This window comes from Myotis myotis, unplaced genomic scaffold (genome assembly GCF_014108235.1).
Source record: "Myotis myotis isolate mMyoMyo1 unplaced genomic scaffold, mMyoMyo1.p scaffold_m19_p_3, whole genome shotgun sequence".
NCBI lineage: Eukaryota > Metazoa > Chordata > Mammalia > Chiroptera > Vespertilionidae > Myotis > Myotis myotis.
In genome coordinates, this window is record NW_023416335.1 from 89,893,163 (window position 1) to 89,920,520 (window position 27,358).

Sequence of the window (27,358 nt, forward strand, 5' to 3'; positions counted from 1 at the left end):
TTAAAGTGGGGGCTAAAGATAGCCAGCACTAGAATCATTGAGGAGGAAGTGAAAATAGCAAGTTTAGACTAGGGATTCAAGAAGCTTAGCTGTGAAAAAATGGAGAGAAATTAGTTGTTTAGGCATTTGGGGCCCATAGAGAGTGTTGTTTATAAGGCAAAGTGAGGAGACCTGACTATGTTTATTTGTCAAAGGAAGAAAGGGGACAGACGGGGGTGGAGGGGGAGAGAGGGAGAGAGAGGGAGAGAGAGAGAGAGAGAGAGAAGAGAGAGAGAGATTTTGAAGGTACTGAAAAGTGGAGACTGATAAAGTCAAGACTGAGTTGAGAGAAGGGGATGGGATCCAGAACCCAAGTGGAGAATTTTGCTGAATTAAGAGGAGAAACTCTTCACAAGTGAGATTCAAAGGAAGGGAAAAGAATGGATGTAATCATGGGAAGCTTGTAGTGGGGACTCAGAGAGGCAACAAGTTAAGGGAGGTCTTGCCTCTGTGAAGAAAGAAATGAAGACACAAACTGAGAGTCACTGGGAAGATGGTTGGGTTGGAGATTTGAGGAATGTAGGGAAAATTTAAATCAGATTCTAAAAGAACTAGGAAAAGGAACTAACTAGCAACATATAGAAGTGTTTTGGCTGCATTAAAGGTCCAGTTTATGTGTTGGAACATTAATTTATATTATTAGCAATATGAAAAGTTGTGTGATTTTTCTCCAGCAGTTCTCTGCATCTCTGGTGTCTATGTATTCTGATGTTTTTATACGTAAGAATGGAGGAAGTGGATGCCCAAATTAATCAAGTATTAGGCTTTTACAGAGTGGGTACAACAAAAGGATGCAGAAGTAAGAGAGGCAATGTTATGTGATATTGGTAAAGCCAATAGTGAAATTATTCATTGTGCATCTAGTTCAATGAGGAAGTGAAAACAAAACGAGATAAAGGAGTTGTCGTGGGACTTGATGTCATGATAAATTGGAAAAGTATAAATGTCCATTCGTTCATGTATTAAACACTAGGTACTGTATAGATGTAGGGTATGTGATAGGTACTTAGCAGACACATGCACTTCTCCCATGGAGACCACAGTCTATTGTTTACAAAGAAAAAAGTAATATGTATTAGATGGAGATACATGCAACTTACACACACACACACACACACACACACACACACACACAATCACACAATCACACCTACCACTCTTGGTGTCTGGGAAATCACCTCATAGATTATAGATCTGCTTATAGATTCAAGAATTTAGCATGTAAGTCTACACAGTGGGGAGGGGTGATGGACATGGCTTGAAAAAGACTAAAGCGTAAGGGTTGTTGTAAAAAGTCACATAAGTTGGCATTAAGATAGCTTGCTATTTTGATTATGTGAAAGTTTCTTAAACTTGCAGAACCTCGGTTTCTCCTTCCCTGTGCTACTCACAGAGTTGTTGTAAAGATTATATGAGATATGTAAACCCAAATGTTAGTTATCATTATGAAAGTCAAGAATTTTATTACATTTAGAGGTGCAAGATGCTTCTGCCGACTTCAGGATAACAAAAGCTCTCTTACTGACTTTCAACTAACCAATTTAGTGACTTATATGATGCTCTCCATTCCCTCTATGAACTCACCTGTTGGTGTCCATTGACACATTGACAAATTGCAGCTAGAAAGCTTCTCTAAAGTATGCCTATCTGTTTCTACTTCTGCCAGTATCTGCCAGTTTCATTTGTTATTATACTTATGTCAAATAATCAAGTGTTACGTAGATCTGTGAAATGTTAGAGTGAACAGAACAAGTTATAGTTTTAGGAAACTTAAATTAAATGTTTTAAGAAGATTCAATAAAGTTAAGTGGCTACAACCATAATTACAGCCTAGTTAAATACAAGTAAGACTAAAGTAAAACACTGGGAGAAAAATTCCAGTAGTAAAATCTAAAGGGGTTCTGCACCTAGATTGCTTTTTAAAATGGGAAACTAAAAATTATAGATGATGCAATTATTTATACCATGGACCTAGCCTTTCCAAGAAAAAACTCCAAAACCTTTGTCCAAAATCAGAAGTGTAGTTAATAAATGTATATTCTTTTAAAGTGAAAATAGGCAATGTCATTTTTGTGATTCCCTGCTGTACCCGACTTCACTGGATGAGAGGGCATTTACTGTGTATGCCATTGTCCTTATCCACAGGGATATAAATCTGCAAAAGTGCTTTTCAAAGGAAAGATATTAGAGTTATAGAGACCCAGAGATGTCATCTACAATTGAAATGTTAACAGTCTATACACTACTGAAAGCTGGGTTGTTAAAAAGCTTTTATTTATCATAGCATAGGATGGTTCAAAGTCCTCTTTGGAAGTACTTGGCTTAGAATAGTGGTTTTCAAACTATGGGTTGTAAAATAAGTTTAGTAGTTCGTTTTAAAAGGATAGAATAGAAATCAGAGTGTATCTCAAGTTAAAGGGATAAGTTTGGAATTGGATAAAATAAGTTCATCATATACTGATAAGACAAAAGCTACAGATAATTATAGAAATAAAAAGCAACATTTTTAACCCAAGTTTTGCTCGGCAGGACGAAAATATGTATTGGAATAAAACACAAGAGACTTTAAGGATGAAATGACATGAAATCAAGAGTTTGTTTTAAACCCAGATATTAAACACTAGATACTGTATAGATGCAGGGTATGTGCATCTAAATGCTATAGAAGTGCATGTGTAAAAGAGGGAAGGAGATGAAACACGAAAGAAAAAAAGAAGAGAGAAATTAAACTGCAATAGGCCCTGGTTGGGCAGCTCAGTTGGTTAGAGAATCATCCTGATATGCCAAGGTTGTGAGTTTGATCCCCTGTCAGGGCACATGCAAGAATCAACCAATGAATGCATAAATCAGTGTGGAAAAAAACAAAATTGATGATTTTTCTTTCACCATTCCTTTCTCTCTAAAAATAAATTTAAGAAACCAAGTAAACAATATAACTAGAGGCCCAGTGCATAAAATTCATGCATGGAAGGGGGGATCCCCTCAGCCCTGCCGGCACCCTCTCCAATCCAGAACCCCTCAGGGGATGTCCGACTGCCGGTTCAGGCCCGCAGCAGTCAGATATCTCTCTCGCAATCCGGGACTGCTAGCTCCTAACCGCTTGCCTGCCTGCCTGCCTGCCTGATCGCCCGTAACCACCTCTGCCTGTTGGCCTGATAGCCTCCTAACTGTTCCCCTGCTGGCTTGATTGCCCCTAACTGCTTCTGCCTGCTGGCCTGATCACCCCCTAACTGCTACCCTGCTGGCCTGATCACCCCCTAATTGTCCTCCCCTGCCAGCCTGATCGCCCCTAACCACCTCTGCCTCGGCCCCCACCACCGTGGCTTTGTCTAGAAGGATGTCCAGAAGATGTCTGGTCTAATTAACATATTACCCTTTTATTAGTATAGATAATTATAGAATCTGTGGACCAGGTATATGGGGGTACATTATACTGTTTTCTGCTTTCATATCTACACTAATAAAAGAGAAAAATAGTAATTGGCATACGACACTACCCTTTTCATTGGCTAATCAGGGCTATATGCAAATTAACTGCCAACTAAGATTGGCAGTTAACTGCCAACAAGATGGCGGTTAATTTGCATATGTAGGCACAATGCAGGGAGGCGAAAGGGAAAGCAGGAAGAAGCCCCCTGCCACTGACAGTGATCAGAAACCCAGGGGGGAGGGAGCTAAGAGCTGGGGGGCAGGGCAAAGGCGGCCCTGGGGCCGCCTTTGCCCTGCCCCCCAGCCATGATCGGAGAATCAGGTGCCTTTGCCGCCCTGGCCAGTGATAGCAGGAAGTAGGGGTGGAGCCAGCGATGGGAGCTGGGCACGGTGGAAGCTGGCAGTCCCAGGAGCTAGGGGTCCCTTGCCTGGACCTGAAGCGAAGCCCACGATCGCGGCGCCCCCCGCTGCCACTGCGGGTCCCCGCTGCCCGGGCCGGACGCCTAGGCCAGAGGCGTTAGGCCTGGGCAGGGGCGGAGCCTGCAACCGCGGGGAGCTGGGGGTCCCCTGCCCAGGCCTGACACCTCTGCCGGAGGCCTCAGGCCTGGTCAAGGGGCCGATCCGGTGATTGGTGATCGGAGGGTGATGAGGGTCAACTCCTCTGGCCGAGGCATCAGGCCTGGGTGGGGGGCGGAGCCAGGGATTGGGGGGATATGATGGTCCCCTTGCCCAGGCCTGAAGCCTGGGTCAGAGGCGTCAGGCTTGGGCGGGGGGTGGAGCAAGCAATCAGAGGGAGATGGGGGTCCCCTGCCCAGGCATGATTCCTGGGCCAGAGGCCTCAGGCCTGGGCAGGGGCCAGAGCCAGTGATCGGGGGAAGATGGGAGTCCCCTGTCCAAGCCTGACACCTCTGGCGGAGGCGTCAGGCCTGGGCAAGGGGCCGATCAGGCGATCGGAGGGTGATGGGGATCTACGCCTCTGGCAGAGGCATCAGGCCTGGGCTGGGGGCCAATCCTGCGATTGGAGGGTGATGAGGGTCAACGCCTGAGGGCTCCCAGTATGTGAGAGGGGGCAGGCTGGGCTGAGGGACACTCCCCCCGCCCCCCCCACACCCAGTGCACGAATTTCGTGCACCGGGCCCCTAGTATTTTATAACACACTTAAAAACTTTAACTAAAATGGAAGGAATAATGGGTATTGCAAATGCTAGATAGTATTTGAGGTTCTATCCATTTTCTTTTATTGATGTTATTCTTAACTGGCGAGTAGCTCTGTAGTGTTAGAATCCTAAGCAGAACTGGTTGCCTCTGCCTGTGACTGCAGTAGTGATTCAAGAACAACGCACACAGCACATGTGCACTCATGCACATGGTTCGGAAGAATTCCTAGGAGAACCTCAGAGCAGTGAAACAGCTTTGGCTGTTTCTGACTTGAAGTTTTCTGAACAAGCACTTTCAGAGTGAAAGAAAATCAATTCAAAATGACCTCTGGATATTTCTGAGAGTATTTTTATAACCACATATTACCCTGAATAATGAGCTAACTTCTTTTCTTTTCTAGGAAGAACTGGAACTATGGCTTGTGCGTGCCTTATTGCCTGTGAAATATTTACAACTGCAGAGGTATGAAAGATGTTACTACAAACGTTGTCTTATGCTGACTGCATTTGCTAGTTCTGAAATGTCATTGGTAGGGTAGGATGATTATTTGAGTCATGGTATGTAATGAAATTGTAATGGGAGAGGCTGTTATTAGAAAGCTTGGTTTTAACACTTCCTTGTTTAACTTGTGGTTATAAGTGATCTAGATACCCCTTACTCTGGGCCAGGACTAGGGTGAGGTCAGTGAGACACTAGTGCGCCATGGGAAAATTTTAAGAGAATGCCAAAATAGTCATAGTCAAGATAAATAATATCCTAATGCAATATTTTTAAATGAAAATTAATGCCAAAAATCAATGATATATACAGTAGCAACATTTTAAATAAAGACAGGACCCAATAGGGGCAAGATTAAGGTGAGGTGAGTAAGGTCAAATTACACAGTGCAAAAAAGCTTAACAATCTAGATTCACCTGTGTCTCCTAGTCCAGCCCTGCTCTTACTCTGACCAATTATGGGACTTCCTCCTTTCTCACAAGAAAAATATCAAGATTGATTGGGTAAGTTCTCTAAAGGACTTTGATCCTTAGAAGTGCTAGGTAGCTAAAAGGTGATGTTTTCCAACTCAGAACAAAGTCTCCCCTGAGTGTTACTTTTGCATAGTCACTCTCTGTGGGGTCTGTGCCCTCTGGAAATTTCTGAGAAGACAGGGTGGGTAGTTTCACTTCCCGAAGCAAGGTTTTCAGTCTTTTTTCTGCCATGATCTTGCTGAGAAGTTACCACTTAGACGACATACTCCCAGTAGCTCTGCACCTCACTTGGCCCACAGTCAAGTTAAGAGAAACTGTGCATTATGCACCATGCCCAACACTCTAATTCCACCATCTTCTTTTTTCTAATTTGAGGCACACAAATTATGAAAATGAATGTTCTAGGACAGTGGTTTTCAACCAGTGTGCCACAAGAATTTTTAAATCATGCAATACCTGAGTATTTAGTCAAGGGTACTGATCTCTTTTCCCTTAGATTGTCATAATAAAATGACAGAAGACACACAAAAATAGCTGTCTGGTGTGAATGAATCAAAATTATACCTATTGTTTATCAGATTGGCAAAAATATTTTTTGGTGTGCTGCAGAATTCTGGTAATTAGTTAATGTGCCATGAAATGGAAAAGGTTGAGAGTCACTGTTCAAGGGCAATGCTTTTTAAACTGTGAATCAAAATCTATTAGTGAGTTATAAAATCAAAGTATTGGGTTGTGACTCGTATTTTTTTAAATAAAATGGAATAGATTAGGAAATATCAAAAGGTAAGTATTGTTTTATGAAATTGTGTTTCAGTTTTGTGTGTGTGTGTGTGTGTGTGTGTGTGTGTGTCTCCTAGGTTTATTAATGTAGATTGTGGCTTTTAAATAAAACAGTTGGAAGCCATTGACTAAAGCCTTAGACAGAGAGCCCCCTGCATGTTGCTGCATAAGTTGCCATGTCAGTCACCAGCTTTTCTTTCAGTCGTAATCTTCTCCATTTGTAAAATGGAAAGGTAGGAAGACAGACCAGATGACCTCTAAGGTCTTCCCAGCTCTAAAATTCTATGTCTTTATGAGTATTGGAATGAGCATGAGCCTTGATGTGGCTTTGCTAATTTTATCATTTTGGGTAGCCTCTGCCCAGAGACTGCTGACTTAGGGGGATGTGTACCCTTAGAAACATTAAGAATGCCTTATACAGGAGAGGAAAATACAGATGATCCATGATTGGATTGTCCCCATTTCTATAGGACAGCCTTTATTATTTTGGAGAACGACGAACAGATAAAACCACCAGCAGTAAATTTCAGGGAGTAGAAACTCCTTCTCAGGTAAGTGTTCTTTTTATTTTTTATTTTTTTTTAAAATATATTTTATTGATTTTCTACAGAGAGGAAGGGAGATAAGGTGGTAAGTGTTCTTTTTAAAAAGGGGGTCCTCACCCAGTCAGTTTGGCTCAGTAGTTGAGTGTTTACCTATGAATCTGGAGGTTGAGGTTCAATTCTCAGTCAGGGCACATGCCTGGTTTGTGGGCTCCATCTGCAGTGTCGGACGTGCAGGAGGCAGCCAATCAATGATTCTCATCGATGTTTCTGTTTCTCTGCCTCTCCTTTTCTCTCTGAGATAAATTTAAAAAAATTTTTTTAATAAAAAAAAGGGAGATTGACACCTATTATTTGGTTTCAGTTTAGACTTCTCCTTTGGTGGTCAGGCAGCAGCACTTGGGTGCCCTGTGAGAGGCCTTGATCCCTCCCAGAGGCTGAGAGCTGTGTCTCAGGCACTGCCTGAGCTTTGCAGGCTTTGAGTTCTCCCCAGAGCATATTGCTTCCCACTCTATGTTGTTTATTGTTTACGGAGTTCAGGAGTTGCTTCCCTTCCCAAAGAAAGAAGGTCCCAGACTGCTGAAAACTAACTAAAGTCATCAGCCATTTATTTCCCATAGAGAGGAACTGAGTCTTTCACAATTCTCCACTAGGGTAGTTCTACCCTTGAAGAATATCATGTGCGTGAGTGTGCACGCGCACGCGCGCGCGCGTGTGTGTGTGTGTGTGTGTGTGTGTGTGTGTGTGTGTGTGTCTGTGTGTCTGTGTGTCTGTGTGTGTGTGTGTGTGGGTGTGTGTGTGGCGGGGGGCGGGGGCGGTATGCATGAGACAGAGACAGAGAGAGAGATGGGGTAAGGGCTGTATTTTGAATGATAAAGAAAAGGGAAAGTAACATTTTTCATAAATCTATTATATCCAGACACTATCATATATTACTAGAGGCCGGTGCATGAAATTCATGTGTGTGTGTGGGGGGGGGAGGCGGTGTCCCTCAGCCCGGTCTGCAACCTCTCCAATCCGGGACCCCTTAGGGGATGTCCAACTGCTGGTTTCCTAACCGCTCGCCTGCCAGCCTGATTGCCCCCTAACTGCTCTCCCCTGCTGGCCTCATCACCCCTAACTGCTCTCCCCTGCTGGCCTCATTGCCCCTAACTGCTCTCCCCTGCTGGCCTCATCACCCCTAACTGCTCTCCCCTGCTGGCCTCATTGCCCCTAACTGCTCTCCCCTGCCAGCCTGATCATCCCTAACTGCTCTCCTTTGCTGGCCTGATCGCCCCTAACCTCCTCTGCCTTGGCCCCCTCCCTCACCCCCCCGCCACCATGGCTTTGTTCAGAAGGACATCTGATCTAATTAGCATATTATCCTTTTATTATTATAGATTATATTGCAGTTTTATTTGTATTATCTCATTTAATACTCAGATAACCTATGTGAAATATATGCTATTACCCTTTTTTTCCTTTTAAAAGTATTTTATTATGGAAATTTTAAAACATAAAAAAATTGAGACAATCATATTGTAAGTCTCCTGATACTCATCACAGCATTTCAACAATCACTTGATTATGTGGCCAATCATGTTTTATCTATTTATCTCCACTTAGACACACACACACACTCTACTCTTTAAACCAGGATTATTTTGAAGGAAATTCCAGCCACCAGATTATATTATCCTGAAAGTATGTTATTCTGCCATCTACCATAAAGACTCTAAAAAACCCTTACAACCATTTATCATATCTAAAAATAAAATAATATTTAATAGCATTAAAGGCCTACTTTATCTTTAAATTTCCATAATTACTTTAAAATCTTTTTAAAAACTTAGTTTGTTTCAATCAGGATCCAAATAAGAGCCATATGTTTCATTTGGTTGCTATGTCTCTTAAGTCTCTTATGTTTTATAGGTTTTCCACCTCTTTTTATACCTTGTAATTTGTTTTTGCAGAAAGTAGGACATTTATCCTATAGAGTTTACAACATTTTAGACTTGATTGGACCATGCTAAAGGTTTTACATTCATTATCTCTTTTCATTTTCTCAATAACTGTGAGTAGATACCATCATGATTCCCATTTTATAGCTGGGAACTTGAGGTTCAGGGAAATTAACTTTTTAAACCAAGAATGCAAATCCAGATCTGTCAGACTCTGAAGCCTGTTATTTCGCATCCTGTGCACAGCTTCTCCTCTCTGTTGGCCCTCAGATCAAAGTGAGAACTGGTTGTGAATTCTTGAATAGAATGGATGTGGCTGTGAATGAAAGTTTTTTGGGGTGAAGTGATGTAAGCTGAATAGGTACCTTTGGCCTTGGTAGCAGAACACTGCAACTGCTAGTTCAGGGGATAAGAACTCAGCCTTATCCCATGAAACTTTCTGCCATACCCAAGGGGGGGGGGGGGAAGATAGCTATAGGCCATACTAGAAGTCACACTTGAACTTACCAAAGCCCAGTCCAGCTTGAATCATGCCATTTCCATGCTCAAAATCCATAATGGCTTCTGACTGCCAATGGCAGCAAATATAATTTTGTTAACCTTGCCCCCAAGATCTATGATTTGATTTTCCAACCATTTCTTCCACTGTGTGCATTCACATGTCCCACACTCTCACACACTTGGGCTGTATGCTATTTCCCAGCTCATCAGCACTTTACACCCACATGCCATTGCTCACATGGCCCCTTTTCCTGGAGTTCCTTTCCCTTCCCAGCCTGATAGTCTCCTACTCTTTCAGTTCTTCTAGCCCTTTGTGTTTCTTTTAGAGGTTACTTTACTTTATATTATTTTCTAGCTATTTTCAATGGTGAGTTTCTCTACCCCTTTTGCCTAAAGCCCATATCTTAACCCATCTTTCCACCCTAGGAATTCCCAAGTGCCTCATACAGTATCTCCCCTGTTCAGAGCAAGTGCTTACTAAATATATGTTGGTGTGGTGTCAGGGAGTTGGCATGAACTCCTGCTGCAGGCCCTGTAGTTTTAGGTGGTAGGGGAAGAGATAGTGACAGCAAAGCAGCTTGAGGGCCATGCTTGATTACAAGCCTTAAGCAAAAGGTAGAGAATCTGGTGGCAGGAGCTAAGGGCGTGTTAGATATAACTCCTTCAATGACTATCCTTGTACACTTTCCTCCCCGCCCCCCCCCCCCCATTTCTTCTGCAGTTGTACACAGTTTCTCTAACTTTAGTCCAGAACTGGCACACCCTAGCTGCGACAGAATCTCTTCTGATGCACTGGATAGAAACGCAGGGCCTCAGCCTCAGGCTGAGAGCTGTGCTGGCAAGGCCCCAGGACAGAGTTCCTTCTGCGTGGGGTGGCAATTCTCAGATACCATCACATTCTGACCCTATACTGCTGGCCATTCTATATGGGCTACATTTCATCCATCCCTGAGTTAAGGACTTACACGAGCCTTTCTCTTTGCTGGCCCTTTCCGATGGAAAGTATGGCAGTTAATTTTATTAACACTTCCCAATGGGTGGGGCAGAGTCGATACATTTTTTAGTCCAGTTGATTCAGTACCAGAACTCTTCAAAAAGAGTGAGCAGCCTGCCATAGAGAAGGACTAGGCTAAGAGAATTCCCAGGGCTTCCTTGCAAAAACAAAATTGGAGAGGTGGAAAGTGAAGAAACTCCAGCTGGCAGAGACAAGAGAATGTGTATCTCCCACTGGCCTGTGGAGGGCTTCCTCTTGAGTTTTCACATCTGCCCTCCCTCATGCCTAGAAGGCCACTCACCACCAAACCACAACTTTCCTTTAACGCAGTCACACCTAGGCCTCTGACCTCACATAGATTTGTTCTCATTTGTTTCATGCTCAAAATCCATAGTGGCTCCTTAACTGTTTCCTGCTGGGATGCTGCTGTCTTGTTGGTTCTGGTTAGCTGCTCTCTCAATCATAGGAGCCTGTCAGCAGCACCTGGCTCCTTCCTTGTTACTCCTCCACCACGTTTTTTAAGGTAGATATTCAGTCATGAGGCGACCTCCATAAAAATGCAGTTATATAATGGCACCCAATAAATGTTCCCTTAATTAATTACTCTACTTAAGTTCTATGTAAAAAAATCAGATATGCTGACTTTAGACTTTTCATCTCCACTTAAATTAAGACTTCTGTGTGTATTTTTTCCAGAATAGGTATGTTGGATATTTTGAAGATGTGAAAAATATTTATAACTTGACTCTCCCTCCAAGAAAAATACTTAGGATAAAAAAATTTGTTATTTATTCAATTCATGGTAAGTGCTTTAAATATTATTGGAGAATTGGGCAGGTGGGCAATGTTCTTACTATTTGGGAGGATTTTGCTCACATTTATACATACAGAGAATCCCAACTCTGAACTATCTTGTATATCCTCACATATGAACCTCTCCCCCTGGAATGGCCATCAGCCCAGGAGTGCTGTGGCCGGACTACCAACCCTTAAGTTTACCTTTCCCATCATCAATTTGGGGTGCTCAATCCCCTTCCTTATTTCCTGTTCTCACTGATGCCCAGGGTAGACTTTTCACAGTGGAACCTCTGATTCAGAAGAGAGGAAGATCCATGAGATCTGGAGACCATTTTCTCACACCCACCTCTAATTTACGTTTATCTTGGCAGAGGCATCCCTACATCATTTTTTCACCTACCCCTTTCAGAGATCCTTTCACTCTCATCACCCTGGTCTCTCTCTCTTTCCCCTTCCTCTTCCACCTATAGCTCTCTCACCTTCATCAAGATGTCTTAAATATCTGGCTTGCAAAATAATTTTGTTGCCAGAAATTCTCTTTACAAATAACTACCAGGACCCATGCTAGTATTTCAAGTCCCTGGGTGGTGGCAGAGGAGCGGAATGAGTACATAGATAAAGAGCTGACCATAGTGTTGGGGGCACCCAGAGGCTGGGCCCAGTCCATCCTGGGGGTCAAGAAAAGCTTTCTGAGGTCAGCACTTAGGTCTTTGTTACCTGAATCTGCATGAACACAGAAAGAGTTGGGAAAAACCTGGGCTCTGTGGGGTATCTTTTGGCCTCCCAGCTGTTACCAATTATTTATTATTACAAGGAATGAAAATCCTTATAAACCTCAAAAGAGTTGACTAGATCCACCATCACCCAAAGAATCAGGAAAATTCATTAGATCATTCATCTCTGGGACTTTAGAAAGAAAAGAAAAAAGGTGGAGAGAGGAACGGGCCTGAAGTCCCATGTCTCTAATTCTGTCACCCACCTCGCTTCCCTGCACAGCTCACCCTTAGAGGAACTGGGGAAGCAGGGCATGGTGTGGAAGGGATGTCATTAGGTCTGCACCTTATTCTCCCCTGCAGAGGTGCATCGGGGGCAAGGCTCCCACATCCTTAAAGCAGCAGCCACACTGTGGCCCACTAGGAGGATGGAGTGCTGGGCCTCTCACTCGTGGTGTGGTGCCAGGGAGTTGGTATCCACCCAGATGGCTTAGTGTTTAGTCTTCTGGGGCGTCACACAAAATAAGGATCTGAAAATATATATTTTTAACATTTTATCCAATTATTCAGAAATGTAAAAATCTTTAAAAATACATAAAACTGCATAGTCAGAAAATAAATTAAAATTATTAGTTAAAATATAAAATACTTTTTTCAGTTTATGTGCATTCCCCCCCCCCCACGACCCCCCCGCCTCGCCCACACGCGCGCGCACACACACACACACACACACACACACACACACACACACACACATCACCACCACTTCTTGTTGGCAGTGAGGAAATTTAATAGATTACCACAAACAGATTACATAGTTTTCTGACTTCTGAAAACAACTTCAACTCAGTACATTGCCTGTGTGGAACATTTTGGTCTAGATTTCCAAACAAGCATTGTTCAGGCAGACCTGTGAAACACAGCCTGTTGTGACAGGATGCCGCCTGTGTATATAAATGAACTGTTGGTGAAAAGGCTTTGTAGATGGCATTCCTCTGCAAAGACCATTGTGACTGGGTCAAGGGATGTGGGGGATTGTGCAGGACAGGGCTGTAGGGGAGCTGAATGGAACTCCAGCCCTGGCCAGACCTCCCCAGGTAGAGCCAGGCTTGTCCAGCAGGTGGTAGAAGATAGAGGATAGCAGTACCTTGCTTCTTCCTTCCCACACAAAGTGGCGCCCTGCAAATAGAGCGAGACGGCTTTCTTCTGCAGTGAGGAAGGCAACACAGTTGGCTGTTGGAGCAACTACTTCCACTCAGAAATTTAATCCCAAATGTAAAACCAACTTAGTGGCCTGAGAACCCTTATGGTACCTGAATATATACTCAGCCTCAGCTTCCTCTTTGTTAACCATACAAAGCTCTGTGAGCATTAAACTATTCCAAACAGGTAAACCAGCATTTAGTCTAATGGAGTTTTTTGTTGTTGTTGTGTGTGTTTTTTTAAAGCAGCAATGGCAACCTCAGATTGATCACTTATACATGCAAGCTCTGCGCACTAAGTGCCATCCATGAGTCGGCTCCTTTTTTTAAAATATATTTTACCAATTTTCCACAGAGAGGAAGGGAGAGGGACAGAGAGTCAGAAACATTGATGAGAGAGAAACATCGATCAGCTGCCTCCTGCACACTCCCCACTGGGGATGTGCCCGTAACCAAGGTACATGCCCTTGACCAGAATCGAACTTGGGACCCTTGAGTCCGCAGGCCGAAGCTCTATTCACTGAGCGAAACCGGTTAGGGCTAGTCTAATGGAGTTTTAATGCATCTCTTTAATATGAACAATGAGAATAGGAATAGTTTCTCAAAATTCTAAGCTTCAAAATGTTTTTAAGTAAGGTCTAGAATGTCACATGTTGCCTTAATCTGATATTATATCTTAAGACCGTCAATTCTCTCTTAATATTTTGAATTTTACTTAAACTCTGTGGAGACATTGTTCAGTAAAATGTATAGCTCACACCTGGAGAACAGCAGAGCTAACCCAAATGTCTGAGTACTGCAGGTGAGAGCTGGTGGAGAGTTCCACAGGGCTGGTTTCCTGCTCTCAGGCTAACATAAAATAGAGGATTTTAAAAGTCCTATTTGAGATCCCTCATGAAGACTTCCAGAGATCATGTTGTGGCCTCAGCGCTGGTCAGTACAGTTGGGTCTAGCCTTGCAGGGCCAACTTAAGAAGGCCTATGTGGTAAGTTAAGATTCTTGCTGCACCCAATTAAACAATCAGGTCAAACTAATGACCTCGGCCCTCTTTTGAAATAAGAATAATTTTTATGATTACAACAGAAAGATGATGGGGAGAAAAAAGTGTGAAAGACTTTGAAATGGTCAATATCTAGTGCACTTTCTGGGTTGTCTCCACCGCCCATGGTCTTGAAAGTATTTTACAACTTTGTAAGTTGTAAAAACCTCATATTAATGGACAACATTTTTACACATAGAAATAGAAATGCAAATTAATTGTGCCTGGTGTAATGCAATTGGTTATTGACCCATTTAGTGTCTATTTGTAGATTCATGTCATCCTCCCTTATCTGCTATAAATGTGCAGTACTTTGAACTAGCTATAACATCATACTTATTAATGAATGCTTCCTTATTAATGAATGAGTTAAATAATTTTTGACATGTATTTCAAAAATGGAAGATACAGGACAATTCTATTGTATGCAACAATTTCTGTAAAACAAAAAGGAAATAAATATGTGTTCATATTTGTGTGTGTCTGTATTTGTAAAATGTGTGGGAGGATATATTTTTATATTTAATTAAGCATAAAACAAGATAGTGGTTATCTATTTGGGGGTGGAGAATTAACTAGCTGTGGAATGGGTGAGAGACTTTTCACGTCACGTTTTTAATTTTTAAATCATGTAATTATTTTAAAAATTCTAAATGTGTTGTAATTTAAACTTTTAAATCAATGCCCTTTTCTTATCACGTGATATTTGACTTAGTTTAAATCTGTATTTCACTGGTTTTTGGTAGACATCCTTAGAAAGAAGCTCTGCAGCTAGAATGGTACTGAGGGGACTGAGGCAAAGAAACTGTGATCCTAATGACAAGTTAATGATATGGTGTTAGTGGAAACAAAATGAAATGAAAACAAAGCAAACATAATATAAGGTGAATAGTCAAGAATGATCAAGATATGGCTTTATTAGAATATTTGTTTCACTTCTGCACCTTTAGTTCTGTGCATATTTAAGTAAAACGTGCAGGGTTGCGCGAAAGCAATAAAACTTGATTGGAAGCTTGAGAAACTCGCTCTTTGAGGAAATGCTAAAGGAAGTGGATCATTTGAATTGAAAAAAGGGACAAGAAACCATTTGTTTATAAATGTACACTTAACACCACAGGAATCCTATATTTTGTGTATCCTATATTTTCACAGAAACTGCTCCCTAGGAACTAAAGAAAGAGGAATTTAGACTGTTACTAAGAAACATCATGATTTGAATTCTGAAGAAAGCAACACATTAGCAAGAAAGGTTGCAAGTCACTTTCCCTAATTTCTTTTTTTCTAGAAAGACAAATCTTAGAAGCTGAACTATGTCTCTTCTCCAGACTTATAAAGTCTGCTTTAGGAGACAGAATTGGCTTGAAGCCTTGTCTTTCAGAGACAAAATTCATGCACCAAAATTATTTTATATTGATACTAGAGGCCTGGTGCATGAAGATTCGTGCCCTGGGGTTGGGTCACTCAGCCCGACCTGCACCCTCTCCAATCTGGGAGCCCTCAGGGGAGCCCTCTCCAATCTGGGAGCCCTCAGGGGAGCCCTCTCCAATCCAGGAGTTTCTGTCTGTCTTTGCAATCCTATGAGCGAATTGTCTGAGACCCCCAACCCAGTTTGGTTTGTTGCTCACAGAATAATAGAGGCATTTTTTTTCTTTGCTTCATTGGTGGAGATTTCCTGGAAGTTTTAGGATAGCTTCCCTTTAATTTTTGCTAGACACTCTGATTTTACTTATGTCTCTCACCTTTGCTTTCCCTCCATCCCCCACCTCAACAGTAACTTGCTCCAGGCTCACTTTGCTCTAGTGTCTAGGAGATCCATCTGCCACCAGAACTACGATTCCCAGCATTCCTGGTGCTCCCCATGCTCTTGGTTTTCCCTTCCTGCTCTGTCTCCATCCCATGGCCTCCCACTGTGCCAATTCCTCCAAGCCACCAGCTCTCCCTCTCTGCTCTCTATCTGGCAGCTTGGGGAGCCAAGTTCCCCAAGCCGCTCCACTCTCTGCTGGCTCTCCTGCTCTGCTCTCTGCCTGGCGCCTGTGGATGCAAATTAACCTGCCATCTTTGTTGGGTTAATTTGCATACTCACTCCTGATTGGCTAGTGAGATCAGCAAAGGGACGGTCAATTTACATGTTTCTCTTTTATTATATAGGACATTGTTACCTGGGATTTCCTCTCTTTTTAATTTATAATGTTAATTGTTGAGACTTTTTGATCTTTACTCTAACTTTTTATTTTCATTCAGGTGTTGGAAAAGGCAACGGTGATGATCTAAAAGTGAAAATAATAATGCGTCAAAAGATTGTCTTTTTCTGTTCTGCTTCCAAAAACTGTAGGGTAAGAGAAAGTATGTGAACTGGAAAAGCACTGCTTTAAATCGCAATGTCAGATCAGTATGTTGACCTCTCACAGCCCTTGCTTGCCACAAGGAGAGGCCATGTTGCTTTTTGGTTCCTATGCAACCTGGTGCCCCTGGGTTTGAATGCAGTCAGAGCTAAATTAAACTCACTGTTCAAAATAGATTTTTCAGAGCATGCTCCAGAATATATTTTCAGCTCAGAGTGTTGCCTTGGTTTTCATTTTTGCACAATGCCAAGCATGTTACCATGAATCTGTCAGAGTTTTAAATTCATGTACCTATTCTTATCTCTGGTCATTTTTAGCCAGACCTTTTTTTCTTGGTCATTTTTATTATATGGCGCTGACTCTGAAATTTTAGTATGCATATTAATCACCTCGGAGTTTATAAAGATGCTGATTTCTAGGTTGTACACCAAAGTATGATTGAGGAAATTTGGAATGAGACCTGGAAATCTAGATTTAGCAATGACTCAGGTGATTCTAACTCAGACGTCTCGTGGGACTGCACTATGAGGGGGAAAAAATGACATTGCAAAAGACCCAAAGCAATGGGACCTGGTAGTCAATTTTTATTTTAATCAGTACAGTGAACTTGATTGATGGCGCATGACAAGGTGGAGTTCCCTAAGCGCCCCCCACCCCCCACCATTCTTCAGGAAGTCTGGGATGGAAACTATGGAGGTGAGGAGGTTCTCAATGTGTTGGGGGACTGACTGGGGGCAAGGACTCCCCAGCAGTGAGAGCCTCTCTTTCTCTTGCTGGGGCTCCTGGTCCAGGGGCTCTTACCAGGGAGGTCGTGTGGACCATAAGGCCCACCACTCTATTGCTGTAGCCAAATTCATCGTCAAAAAAGGGAATGAGCTTGACAAAGTGAACATTGAGGGCAATGCCACCTCCAGCAAAAATAAAAGGTGGAGGAGTGGTTGTCACTATTAAAGTCACAGGCGACAACCAGGTCCTCAGTATCACCCAGGGTGCCCTTGAGGGGGCCCTCTGATGCTTGCTTCACTGCTTTTTTGATGTCATCGCATTTAGTAGATTTTTCCAGGTGGCAGGTCAGATCCATATTTTCCTAAATATTGAAAAAATATCTAAGACTACAGACCTTTTCTGAAGCAACAAGAAAGCTTCCTTCATGGGTCTAAGAAATACAAACTTTGAAAATTCTCAGGCTTGTCTCTAGTTCCCCTCTTACCTCTCCAACACTATTTCTTTCCATTCTTTTTGCCCCTCCCCTGATGGAGGGCACTCACCCAGGCCTGATCTTTGGCTTTCTTTTCTTACCTCTGTACATACTGTATTCTTGGTTCCGCTCATCCATTTTTCTGCTTTAAACTATACATTTTTTTTCTCTCATTCATGCAACACAGCATCCACTGTGTGGTAGATGTAGGAGCTACAACATGGACAGTCTCTGCTCCTATAATTCAAACACATCATATTTCCTCAGGCAAGGGAAACAAAAGAAAAAAAATAAACAAATTGGACTACAACAAACTAAAAAGTGTTTGCACAGCAAAGGAAACAAAATGAAAAGACAACTTACTGAATGAATGGGAGAACATATTTGCTGATACATCTAATAAGGGGTTACTATCCACAACTTTATAAAGAACTTATAAAACTCAACACAAAAAAAAAACACAATCAAATTTAAAAATGGACAAAGGACCTGAATAGACACTTCTCCAAAGAGGACTTACAGATGGCCAATAGACATATGAAAAAGTGATCAATGTCACTAATCATCAGAGAAATGCAAATTAAAACCACAATGAGATATCACCTCATATATGCCAGAATGGCTATCATCAGTAAATTCACAAACAACAAGTGTTGGCAAGGATGTGGAGAAAAGGGTCCCCTTGTGCACTGTTGATGGGGATGCAGACTGGTGCAGCCACTGTGGAAAGCAGTATGGAGGTTCCTCAAATAATTAAAAGTGGAAGTGCCTTATGAACCAGCAATTCCACTTCTGGAAATTTATCCAAAGAAACCCAAAATATTAATAATTCAAAATAATATACACACCCCTATGTTTATTGCAGCATTATTTACTAGATAGGATCTGGAAACAGCCAAAATGCCCATCAGTAGATGAGTGGATTAAAAAGCTGTGGTACATTTATTTTTTTAATTAAATATTTATTGTTCAGATTATTACAATTGTTCCCTCTTTTTTCCCCCCATAGCTCTCCTCCACCCGGTTCCCACCCCACCCACTGCCCTTACCCACATCCCCACTGTCCTCATCCATAGGTGTACGATTTTTGTCCAGTCTCTTCCCGCACCCCCACACACCTTTCCCCCCCGAGAATAGTCAGTCCACTCCCTTACTATGCCCCTGATTCAATTATATTCACCAGTTTATTCTGTTCATCAGATTATTTATTCACTTGATTTTTAGATTCACTTGCTGATAGATGTGTATATGTTGTTCATAATTTGTATCTTTACCTTTTTCTTCTTCCTCTTCTTAAAGGATACCTTTCAGCATTTCATATAATACTGGTTTGGTGGTGATGAACTCCTTTAGCTTTTCCTTACCTGTGAAGCTCTTTATCTGACCTTCAGTTCTGAATGATAGTTTTGCTGGGTAAAGAACCTTTGTAGGTTCTTGCTTTCATCACTTTGAATATTTCTTGCCACTCCCTTCTGGCCTGCATAGATTCTGTTGAGAAATCAGCTGACGTCGTATGGGTACTCCCTTGTAGGTAACTGACTGTTTTTCTCTTGCTGCTTTTAAGATTCTCTCTTTGTCTTTTGCTCTGGCATTTTAATTATGATGTGTCTTGGTGTGGTCCTCTTTGGGTTCCTTTTGTTTGGGGTTCTCTGCGCTTCCTGGACTTGTAAGTCTATTTCTTTCACCAGGCAGGGGAAGTTTTTTGTCATTATTTCTTCAAATAGGTTTTCAATATCTTGCTCTCTCTCTTCTTCTGGCACCCCCATAATTCGGATGTTGGTACGCTTGAAATTGTCCCAGAGGCTCCTTACACTATCTTCATATTTTTGGATTCTTTTTTCTTTTCTTTTTTCCAGTTGGGTGTTTTTTGCTTCTTCATATTTCAAATCTTTGACTTGATTCTTGCAATCCTCTAGTCTTCTGTTGGATCTCTGTATAATATTCTTTATTTCAGTCAGTGCATGCTTAATTTCTAGTTGGTCCTTTTTCATATCCTCCAGGGTCTCACTAGATTTCTTGAGGGTCTCACTAAATTTATTGGCAGTTTCTAGAAAATTCTTGAAAAACCTTAGAAGTGTGGTTTTGAACTCTATATCCAGTAGTTTGCTTTCCTCCATTTCTGTCATTTGTGACCTGTTTCTTTGTCTCCGCATTTTGGCTGCTTCCCTATGTTGATAGAGTGGCTTTCTGTGCTAGGTGTCCTGTAGGGCCCAGTGGCTCAGCCTCTCCAATTACCTGAGGTGGACACTCTTGGTGCACCCCTTTGCGGGTTGTGTGCACAGTCTTGTTGTAGTTAAGCCTTGATTGTTGTAGGTATCACTGGGAGGAATTGACCTCCAGGCCAATTGGCTGGGAGAATCAGCTGTGTCTACAGTGGGAGAACTTCTGTGCTGGAGACACCTTTCTGGGGCAAGACTTGCTTCAGTGGGGTTTTGGTGCTCACTGAGTCTGCCCCCTGAGTGTGTTCCTTATGGATCTGAGGAGTTGTAATCTGGATGGTCCCACTCTGAACACTGGGTATACTGGCTCTTAGATCTCTAAGGAGGTGCTAATTTAGTCTGTGCCTGAGGCTACCCAGCAGGAGCTATGGAGAGATCTACAGATTCCTCTTCTTTGTTTGGGGTTTCGAGGTGCCCAGATGAGGCCCAGCTGTGAAGCAATGCAAGCTTCTGTGGGGCCTTGGGCCTTCTTTTGGATGTTCTGGGTCTCTCTGACCCAGCTGCAGCTTGTTAGGTAATTTTCAGATTGCAAAGGGCCAGGCCTTTCATATGCAAAAGCCTCTGGGCACAGCTTGGGTGGGGCGGGGTCTCAGGGAATCAACAGGGTGGAGCAAACAGCTATGGCTGATCCTCAGTCCTACCCTAAGAGGCCCCGCATCTCAGTGTCCCAGTAATCGCTGCAAGCACCTCTGAGAGAAAGCTGCCCTGGAGTTCTGACCGATGCCAGACAGTCCAGTTTCTCCCCATATGAGTCTGGGTCCCCAGAGACTCTCCTGGAACTGGAGTTCAGAGCAGTCGGGAGCTTGTGTCTCCCTCCTGATTGAAAAAGACAACTGTGTCCTCTGTTGCCAGCCCTTTCCACATGCGCCTCTGTACTTCTGCACTTTACTTCCACACCTCCTCTGAGTTTCAGTGTGCTTTTCTCTTTCCTTCTAGTTGTAGAATTTCCACTCAGCCAGCCTTCCTGTGGTTCTGGATGATGTCCATTTTGTCTTTTAGTTGTATTTTTGCAGTGGTTGTGCGAGGCAGCACTTTCCAGTGTTTACCTATGTCACCATCTTGGTTTCTCAGCTGTGGTACATTTAAACAATGAAATGCTACTTGGCAGTAAAAAAGAAGGAATTCTTATCTTTTGGGGACAGCATGGATGATCCTAGAGATTATTATGCTAAGTGGAATAAGCCAATGAGAAAAAGACAACTACCATATGATTTCACTCGTATGTGGAATCTAATGAACAAACTTAACTAATAAGCAAAGTAGAGACACACTCATGGATAGAGAGCAGGCTGACACCTGTCAGGGAGGGGTGGTGGGATTGAGAAAAAAAGGAAAAAAGAGAAAGAAAAACTCATGGACACAGACAACAGTGTGGTGATTGCCTGGGGGAGGAAAAGTGGGGGGCAGGTGGAGGAGATTATAGGGAGGATAAATGGTGATGGATGAAGACTTGACTTGGGGTGGTGAACACACAATAAATAGTGTATGATAATGTGTTGCAGAGTTGTGCACCTGGAACTTATATAATTTTTTAACCAGTGTCATCCAATAAATTCAATAAAAACGAAAAAAATATATTTATCAAATGAGTTTTCTTCTGCTTCTGAAAATGGCACTAGCATTCTCTCATTCAGGCCTTCAAATTTGGTATTATCTTTGATCCTCTCTTTCTCTTGGCCCCCTAAATCCTGCTGATTATACCTTTGAAATCTCTCGTTCTTTCTGTTCCTATTGCCACTACCTAGTCCAGGACCTCATTTGCTCATGCCTAGATTTCTATAGTCATCCCCTTACCTTTTTTTCCCCTCCTTATACAGTGCATATATAGAGTCCTATAATTTGCATCCTGAAATACTGTTCTCATTGTGAAAAGTTGTAGGTAGAGCAGAAGACACACTGTGTGCCAATAGTCAAAGACAGTTAATATCTCAATATTCTTATCTGTAAAATAAAGATTACGTTTCAAGTATTGTGAGGATTGAATTTGTTAATATATGTGAAACTCTTTTATAAACTATAAATTACTAAGTAAATGTTATCCTACATAATAAAAGCCTAGGTGGCGTCGCACGATGCCTTCATGTGATGTCATCACAAGATGGCCGCCACAAGATGGCCGGCAGGATAGGGCAGTTGAGGGTGAACAGGCCAGCATGGGAGGGAAGTTGGGGGCGATCAGGTCGGCAGGGGAGCGGTTGGGCAGTTGGGGGTGATCAGGCAGGCAGGCAGGCAAGAGGTTAGGAGCCAGCAGTCCTGGATTGTGAGAGGAATGTCCCTGCGGAGTTGGGCCTAAACTGGCAGTCAGACATCCCCCAAGGGGTCCCAGATTGGAGAGAGTGCAGGTCAGGTTGAGGGACACCCCCCCCACACCCCCGCCCTGCGTGCATGAATTTCGTGCACCAGGCCTCTAGTGTGTAATAATGATCAGGCCACTTTGTCACATAGGAATTGCCCCACATACTCTCTAATAACTTCTTTCTTATTTTCCTGGCTCTTGAACTCACAAGATACAACCCTATGATATTTGAGATCATTTCCATTAGTAATTTGGCCTGCAGATTCCCTTTCAAGTAGCCTGGGACCCTTTTGGTCCTTGGAACACAACTCTAATTTCTATTTCATGTTTCTGCAGGTCTTTTCTTCTCCTTCCCCTTCCCCCACCAACCCCCATCCATACTGGGTTCTCTTTTCATATCTCTACATTTATGCAAATCCTTCCATTCCCAACTCAAGTTCTGCCTCTTCAAAGAAGCTTTCTCATCCTATACCTCCTGTTAACCTCCCCAAGTATGCAACAGCACACTCAGTCTTCATCATACGGCTCAACACATAATTATATGCCATTCTACTATCATTCCTTATGTGTATAGCTCCCTGAATTTTCAACTGAGTCTACGCCTTCTTTTGTATTTTCCTAAAGCCTAGCATAGACCTTTCTCATTGTGGGCGGCACTATTACACAAGGGTGAATCAATAACAAAGAAATACTTACTATAGCTTCAAAGTTGTTCATTCCAGAGACTTGGCCTATCTTTGGTAACTTCATCTAGCAGTCTGCTATGGACAAGGCCCATGATGCCATCGGCAAATAACATTTTTAACAAAGCATGACAGTTATTCTTTGCTTTTTGAATGTGAATGCCAGCTTTAAAATTGAGCTTCTTAGTGTATTCCCAACATATGAAAATCAGGTGACACACAGTCAATATTAATGTTTACTTGGTGAAACTGTAATAGAAAATTGAATACTTTGCTTTTCAACAGTGCCCCACCATAATCCTCAAACATATTGGCTTTTTAAAAAGGTAAACAAGTATTGCAATGTTATAGAAACAATGATTAACATTTATTTATACATGTAGTGATAGGGCTATGAGACCAAGAGTACTTGGTAAATATAGGAAGCCTCAATAAGTAAACATGAACTTCCCTGTTATACTTTCTATCTCATTATCAGCTATCTCATTATTTGAATTCCATGTGTTCATTCACAGGTAGTTCATGATATTGAAAGAGACAGAGTAATAATTCATCTATGCAACAGTCCACTTCTGTATGATGATGTAAAAGTGCAATTTCTGTCTTCTTCAGTGAGTAATCAAGAAACAACCTATGCTGTTATTCTTGTTTGGTTTTTTGAATAATTCTGGCTTGAGATTTCCATTGCTATATATCTCAACAAGGGAGATGATAGATGTCAACTCCTAACCAGGGAGGAAGAAAAAAACAAGTCAGATCCATAACACTTTTTTTAAAGAACATATGTAATTTTAAAATTTTGCTCATTTGCTTTTCTAATTTCTATACAATATGTATGTATTAATTTTCACATAAGTAACACAAAAACTAAGATGTAAAAAAAGACAAAGGTATGTTTTACTGCATAGAATAGTCAAATTTTTGTTTTATATTTTATACATTTAAAACACATTGCTCCCCATAATTTTTTAAATACTTGAAAGTGAAGATTTTACTTTCTTCTGAATTGTTATATAATACATTATAAATAGTATTTTAATGTAATGTTTACTTTATAAAAAATCCAATATTTACTTTATGAAAAATAAGAATTCTGCTGTCATTACCGTACCATAAGTGTATAATTTATATTGACCAGTCATAAAATGTATGTCTGGGCATTACTCTGTATATAACACATTTCTAATCTCAATAGTTTCAATTAATTTTCCTGTAAAACCAACCAAAGTTTCCAATAAGAAACTATGTCCATCACTTAACAAGTTTTTTTTGGTTAATCCTCAGCTGAGGATATTTTTTCCATTGATTTTTTTTTTCTTTTAGAGAGAGTGGAAGGGAAGTAGGACAGAGGGAGGAAAGGAAGGAGGGAAGAAGGGAGGGAGGGAGGGAAGGAGGGAGGGAGAAATGTCAATGTGAGAGAGACACATGGTTGCCTCCAACATACACCCCAACTGGGAATGGGAGTTGAACCTGCAACCCAGGTACATGGCCTTGATTGGGAATCGAACCTGAAACCCTTCAGTGCTCTGGCAGATACTCTAACCACTCGCCACACCAGCCAGGGCTGTGTCCATTGATTTAAAACATATTTCCTTTGTCCTCCTTCAGCCCCTGCTTTCTCCCTGTTAGGGGAGAATCTACTACTAGTAAGTATTGAAATGGTAAATGTGTTAAAGCAAGTGACCTGGATAGTTCCCATATTGGATGGTTACCCCTTGAATAATGGAGCCAGTCTGAATTCTTTCTCAATCATTGACCTCTAAGCTGAAAGACTGGTGAAGAGCACTCACCCAGAGGATGCTAGTACTATCTGGCCTTTATGATTTTCAAGGGCCATGAAGTAAAAGCACTTTCAAAAAATTTAGGTATTTCTATCATCATTAATAATGATAGTTAATTATATAATAGCTGCTCCTTGTAGGAATGGATGATATATTTGTGCATAAATAGGCATAGGCCCTTAATAGATTCTGCTTAGCACTATCGAAACCAGATAAAATGCATAAATGTCCATCATAGAAAAGATACATGCCTGGCCTGTGTGGCTCAGTGGTTGAGTGCCAACCTATGAACCAGAAGGTCACGGTTCAATTCCCAAGTTGCAGGCTCAGTCTCCAGTGGAGGATGTGCAGGAGGCAGCCGTTCAATGATTCTCTCATCATTGATGTTTCTATCTCTCCCTCTTCCTTCCTCTCTGAAATCAATAAAAACATTTTTAAAAAAAGATACATTTCCTTGAAAATTTTGATAGAAACAGTGATCCCTGAAAGCCTCTTCCCTGTGTCCTCGGTGTCATGTAGTAGACTGTAAACGCTGCACATTTAATGGCTGCGATTGTTTGATAAATATATAAATGAATAAAGGAAGGAATTGTAATCCCTGTTGGGTGATTAGTTTTTGGTATCACTTTTATTATGAAGAATAACCTTCTTTTTTAAATCCATGTATTTTTAGGATCTTCCTAAATACTATGACAACTGCCCCTTTTTCTTTTGGTTCCACACATCCTTCATAGAAAATAACAGGTATGGTTTATTATATAATCCACTAGAAATAGCCTTATCTTCAATGTTTGTGTAAGGTGTAATGGCAGGTTTTTTGCTGATTGCCATAAACTCGGTTTACAGAAACCAAAAAATCCTCAAGTCACCATTCTTCATTCACATACTCATTTAATCTGGTTATTATAAAAATATGGCTATTCTTGAGATTTGCATTATCCTCAAGGCCATGCCATAGGACTGTGTTATAAGTTAAAACATATTATAATCAGATCTTGAATGTGGTAATAAATCCAGCAGTTTGAGTTTGCTCAGTACCTTAAATAGGACAGATCCTCAGTATATGTTCATTTATTGATGACTGACCACCACCAAATTCTGTGCAAAAGTAAGGTGTCACCTGGCGGGGGGGGGGGGGGGGGGAGATAGGGGAGGGGCAGCTACAGCTACTCTAAAAGGTAATTGTCACACTTTTTTCTAGGACAGAAGTCATAAGACATAGTGTCTGTGAAGACAGCTAAAAAAAAATCATTCATAGTGTGTGCTCTCTCTCTTTTCCAGAACACACCCTAGCCTCTTCTCCCTTTTTTGTCCCTCAAAGCGAGTATCTTCTCCCTTTTCCTTCTAAGCTCCAAGGGCCCTTCTACTATTTCTGTAACTTTCTAAATGAATTTTACCTTATAATTTTTAAAAAATCATTAATAGTCTCACATTTAAAAGTGATTTCTAATAACTAAATTGCGAACCACTTTTAAAAAGGTAAATGTTAATTGATTTGAAGATTATTCCAAAAAAACTTCTGGAAACTCATTCCTGAGTCTAGAAATTCTCCACTTTAAATATTTGTTTCATGGTGCTGAGACAAATTTAAGATTATTGCTATCACAATACCACCCAACACAAAAGAAAAAATAATGTTCAAAAACTCATGCAGGTGAGTTTTGAAGCAGTTGTGATTGTATTTGGAATGAATTGATAGTTCTCATTACATAAACCTAGCCTATTCTTCAAATATGAACTGTATCTACTCACACTTGAGTCCACAACAGGAAACTGAGGCAAGAGGAAATTGAGCATCTAATCTACATACTTACAATGTACACACATTTAATGGATTTGGATAGAGTGAATTTTAGATTGAAAATTTTTTAACCAGTTTCCTTCCCTGCATGTATACAAACAATAAACTTTAACTCACAACAGAGGCAAAGTCTCTCAAATAGATATCTGGGTGGAACTTCATTAGGTGGGACGCCTCCGAAGTGGTAATTGCTAAATAAGGACACTTTTTTTTTTTCCTTTAAAAGACCATGCTCATATTAGAGAGACAACCACAGTCAGATCACTTTCCTCCTCACTTTTACATGTTTCTAAAGATTTCTTCAACATTGAAATGTCCATACTACTTGGTAAAGCTGTTTTTATTAGTTATGAGATTGTTATCAGCTAAAATGCCAACTTAATCATTGAAAAGACACTCAGTATTTTATTTCTGGTTTTAATACACACCTATTCTCTCTGGCTGATTTCTGTCACATAAAAATTTATTTTATTAAACCCAGATGTCTTTTATTCATTCCATAAAAGGCAATGTTAAAAGAATCAGTGACATGTTGTTACCATGTGTTTGTTAGTGAATATTCAGATATTTTGCATCTCAGTAGAGAAAGTGGGAGCATTGGCTCATAAAAAACTAAGAGAAAAGTGGGCAGAGATTAATCTTGGCCAGCAAATCTTTTTTTAACGCCTTAAAAAGGGTGCCTTAAATGGCTTTTCTATAAGCCCTAAAATATGTGTGTGTGTTTTCTATTCTAGGCTTTATCTTTCAAGAAATGAATTGGATAATCCCCATAAACCAAAAGCATGGAAAATTTATCGTCCAGAGTTTGCAGTTGAAATTTATTTTGATGATGTTAAGTTGTGCCTGGTATCTGATTAAGTGTAGTTCCCCTTCTAGAATAGAATCATATTCTTCCCAATCCCTGCTATGTATTTATATCTTCAAAACCCTCT

At 41.3% G+C, this 27,358-nt stretch overlaps 1 protein-coding gene across 3 annotated transcripts in view; it reads left to right on the plus strand.

Annotated features, from left to right (window-relative positions):
* The window catches only part of LOC118651618 (phosphatidylinositol 3,4,5-trisphosphate 3-phosphatase TPTE2-like), an 89,198-nt gene extending 61,840 nt beyond the window's left edge, over positions 1-27,358 (plus strand). For 2 of the 3 annotated variants that reach the window (XM_036300954.1, XM_036300955.1), the window contains 7 exons: positions 5,027-5,088; positions 6,848-6,928; positions 11,051-11,156; positions 16,360-16,439; positions 23,360-23,455; positions 25,299-25,369; positions 27,161-27,358. In XM_036300954.1, the coding sequence (XP_036156847.1) occupies positions 5,027-5,088; positions 6,848-6,928; positions 11,051-11,156; positions 16,360-16,439; positions 23,360-23,455; positions 25,299-25,369; positions 27,161-27,284 (620 nt within the window). In that variant the 3' untranslated portion in view covers positions 27,285-27,358. Of the gene's footprint in view, positions 1-5,026; positions 5,089-6,847; positions 6,929-11,050; positions 11,157-16,347; positions 16,440-23,359; positions 23,456-25,298; positions 25,370-27,160 lie in introns of all 3 variants that reach the window. The other variant, XM_036300952.1, reaches the window with a different exon arrangement.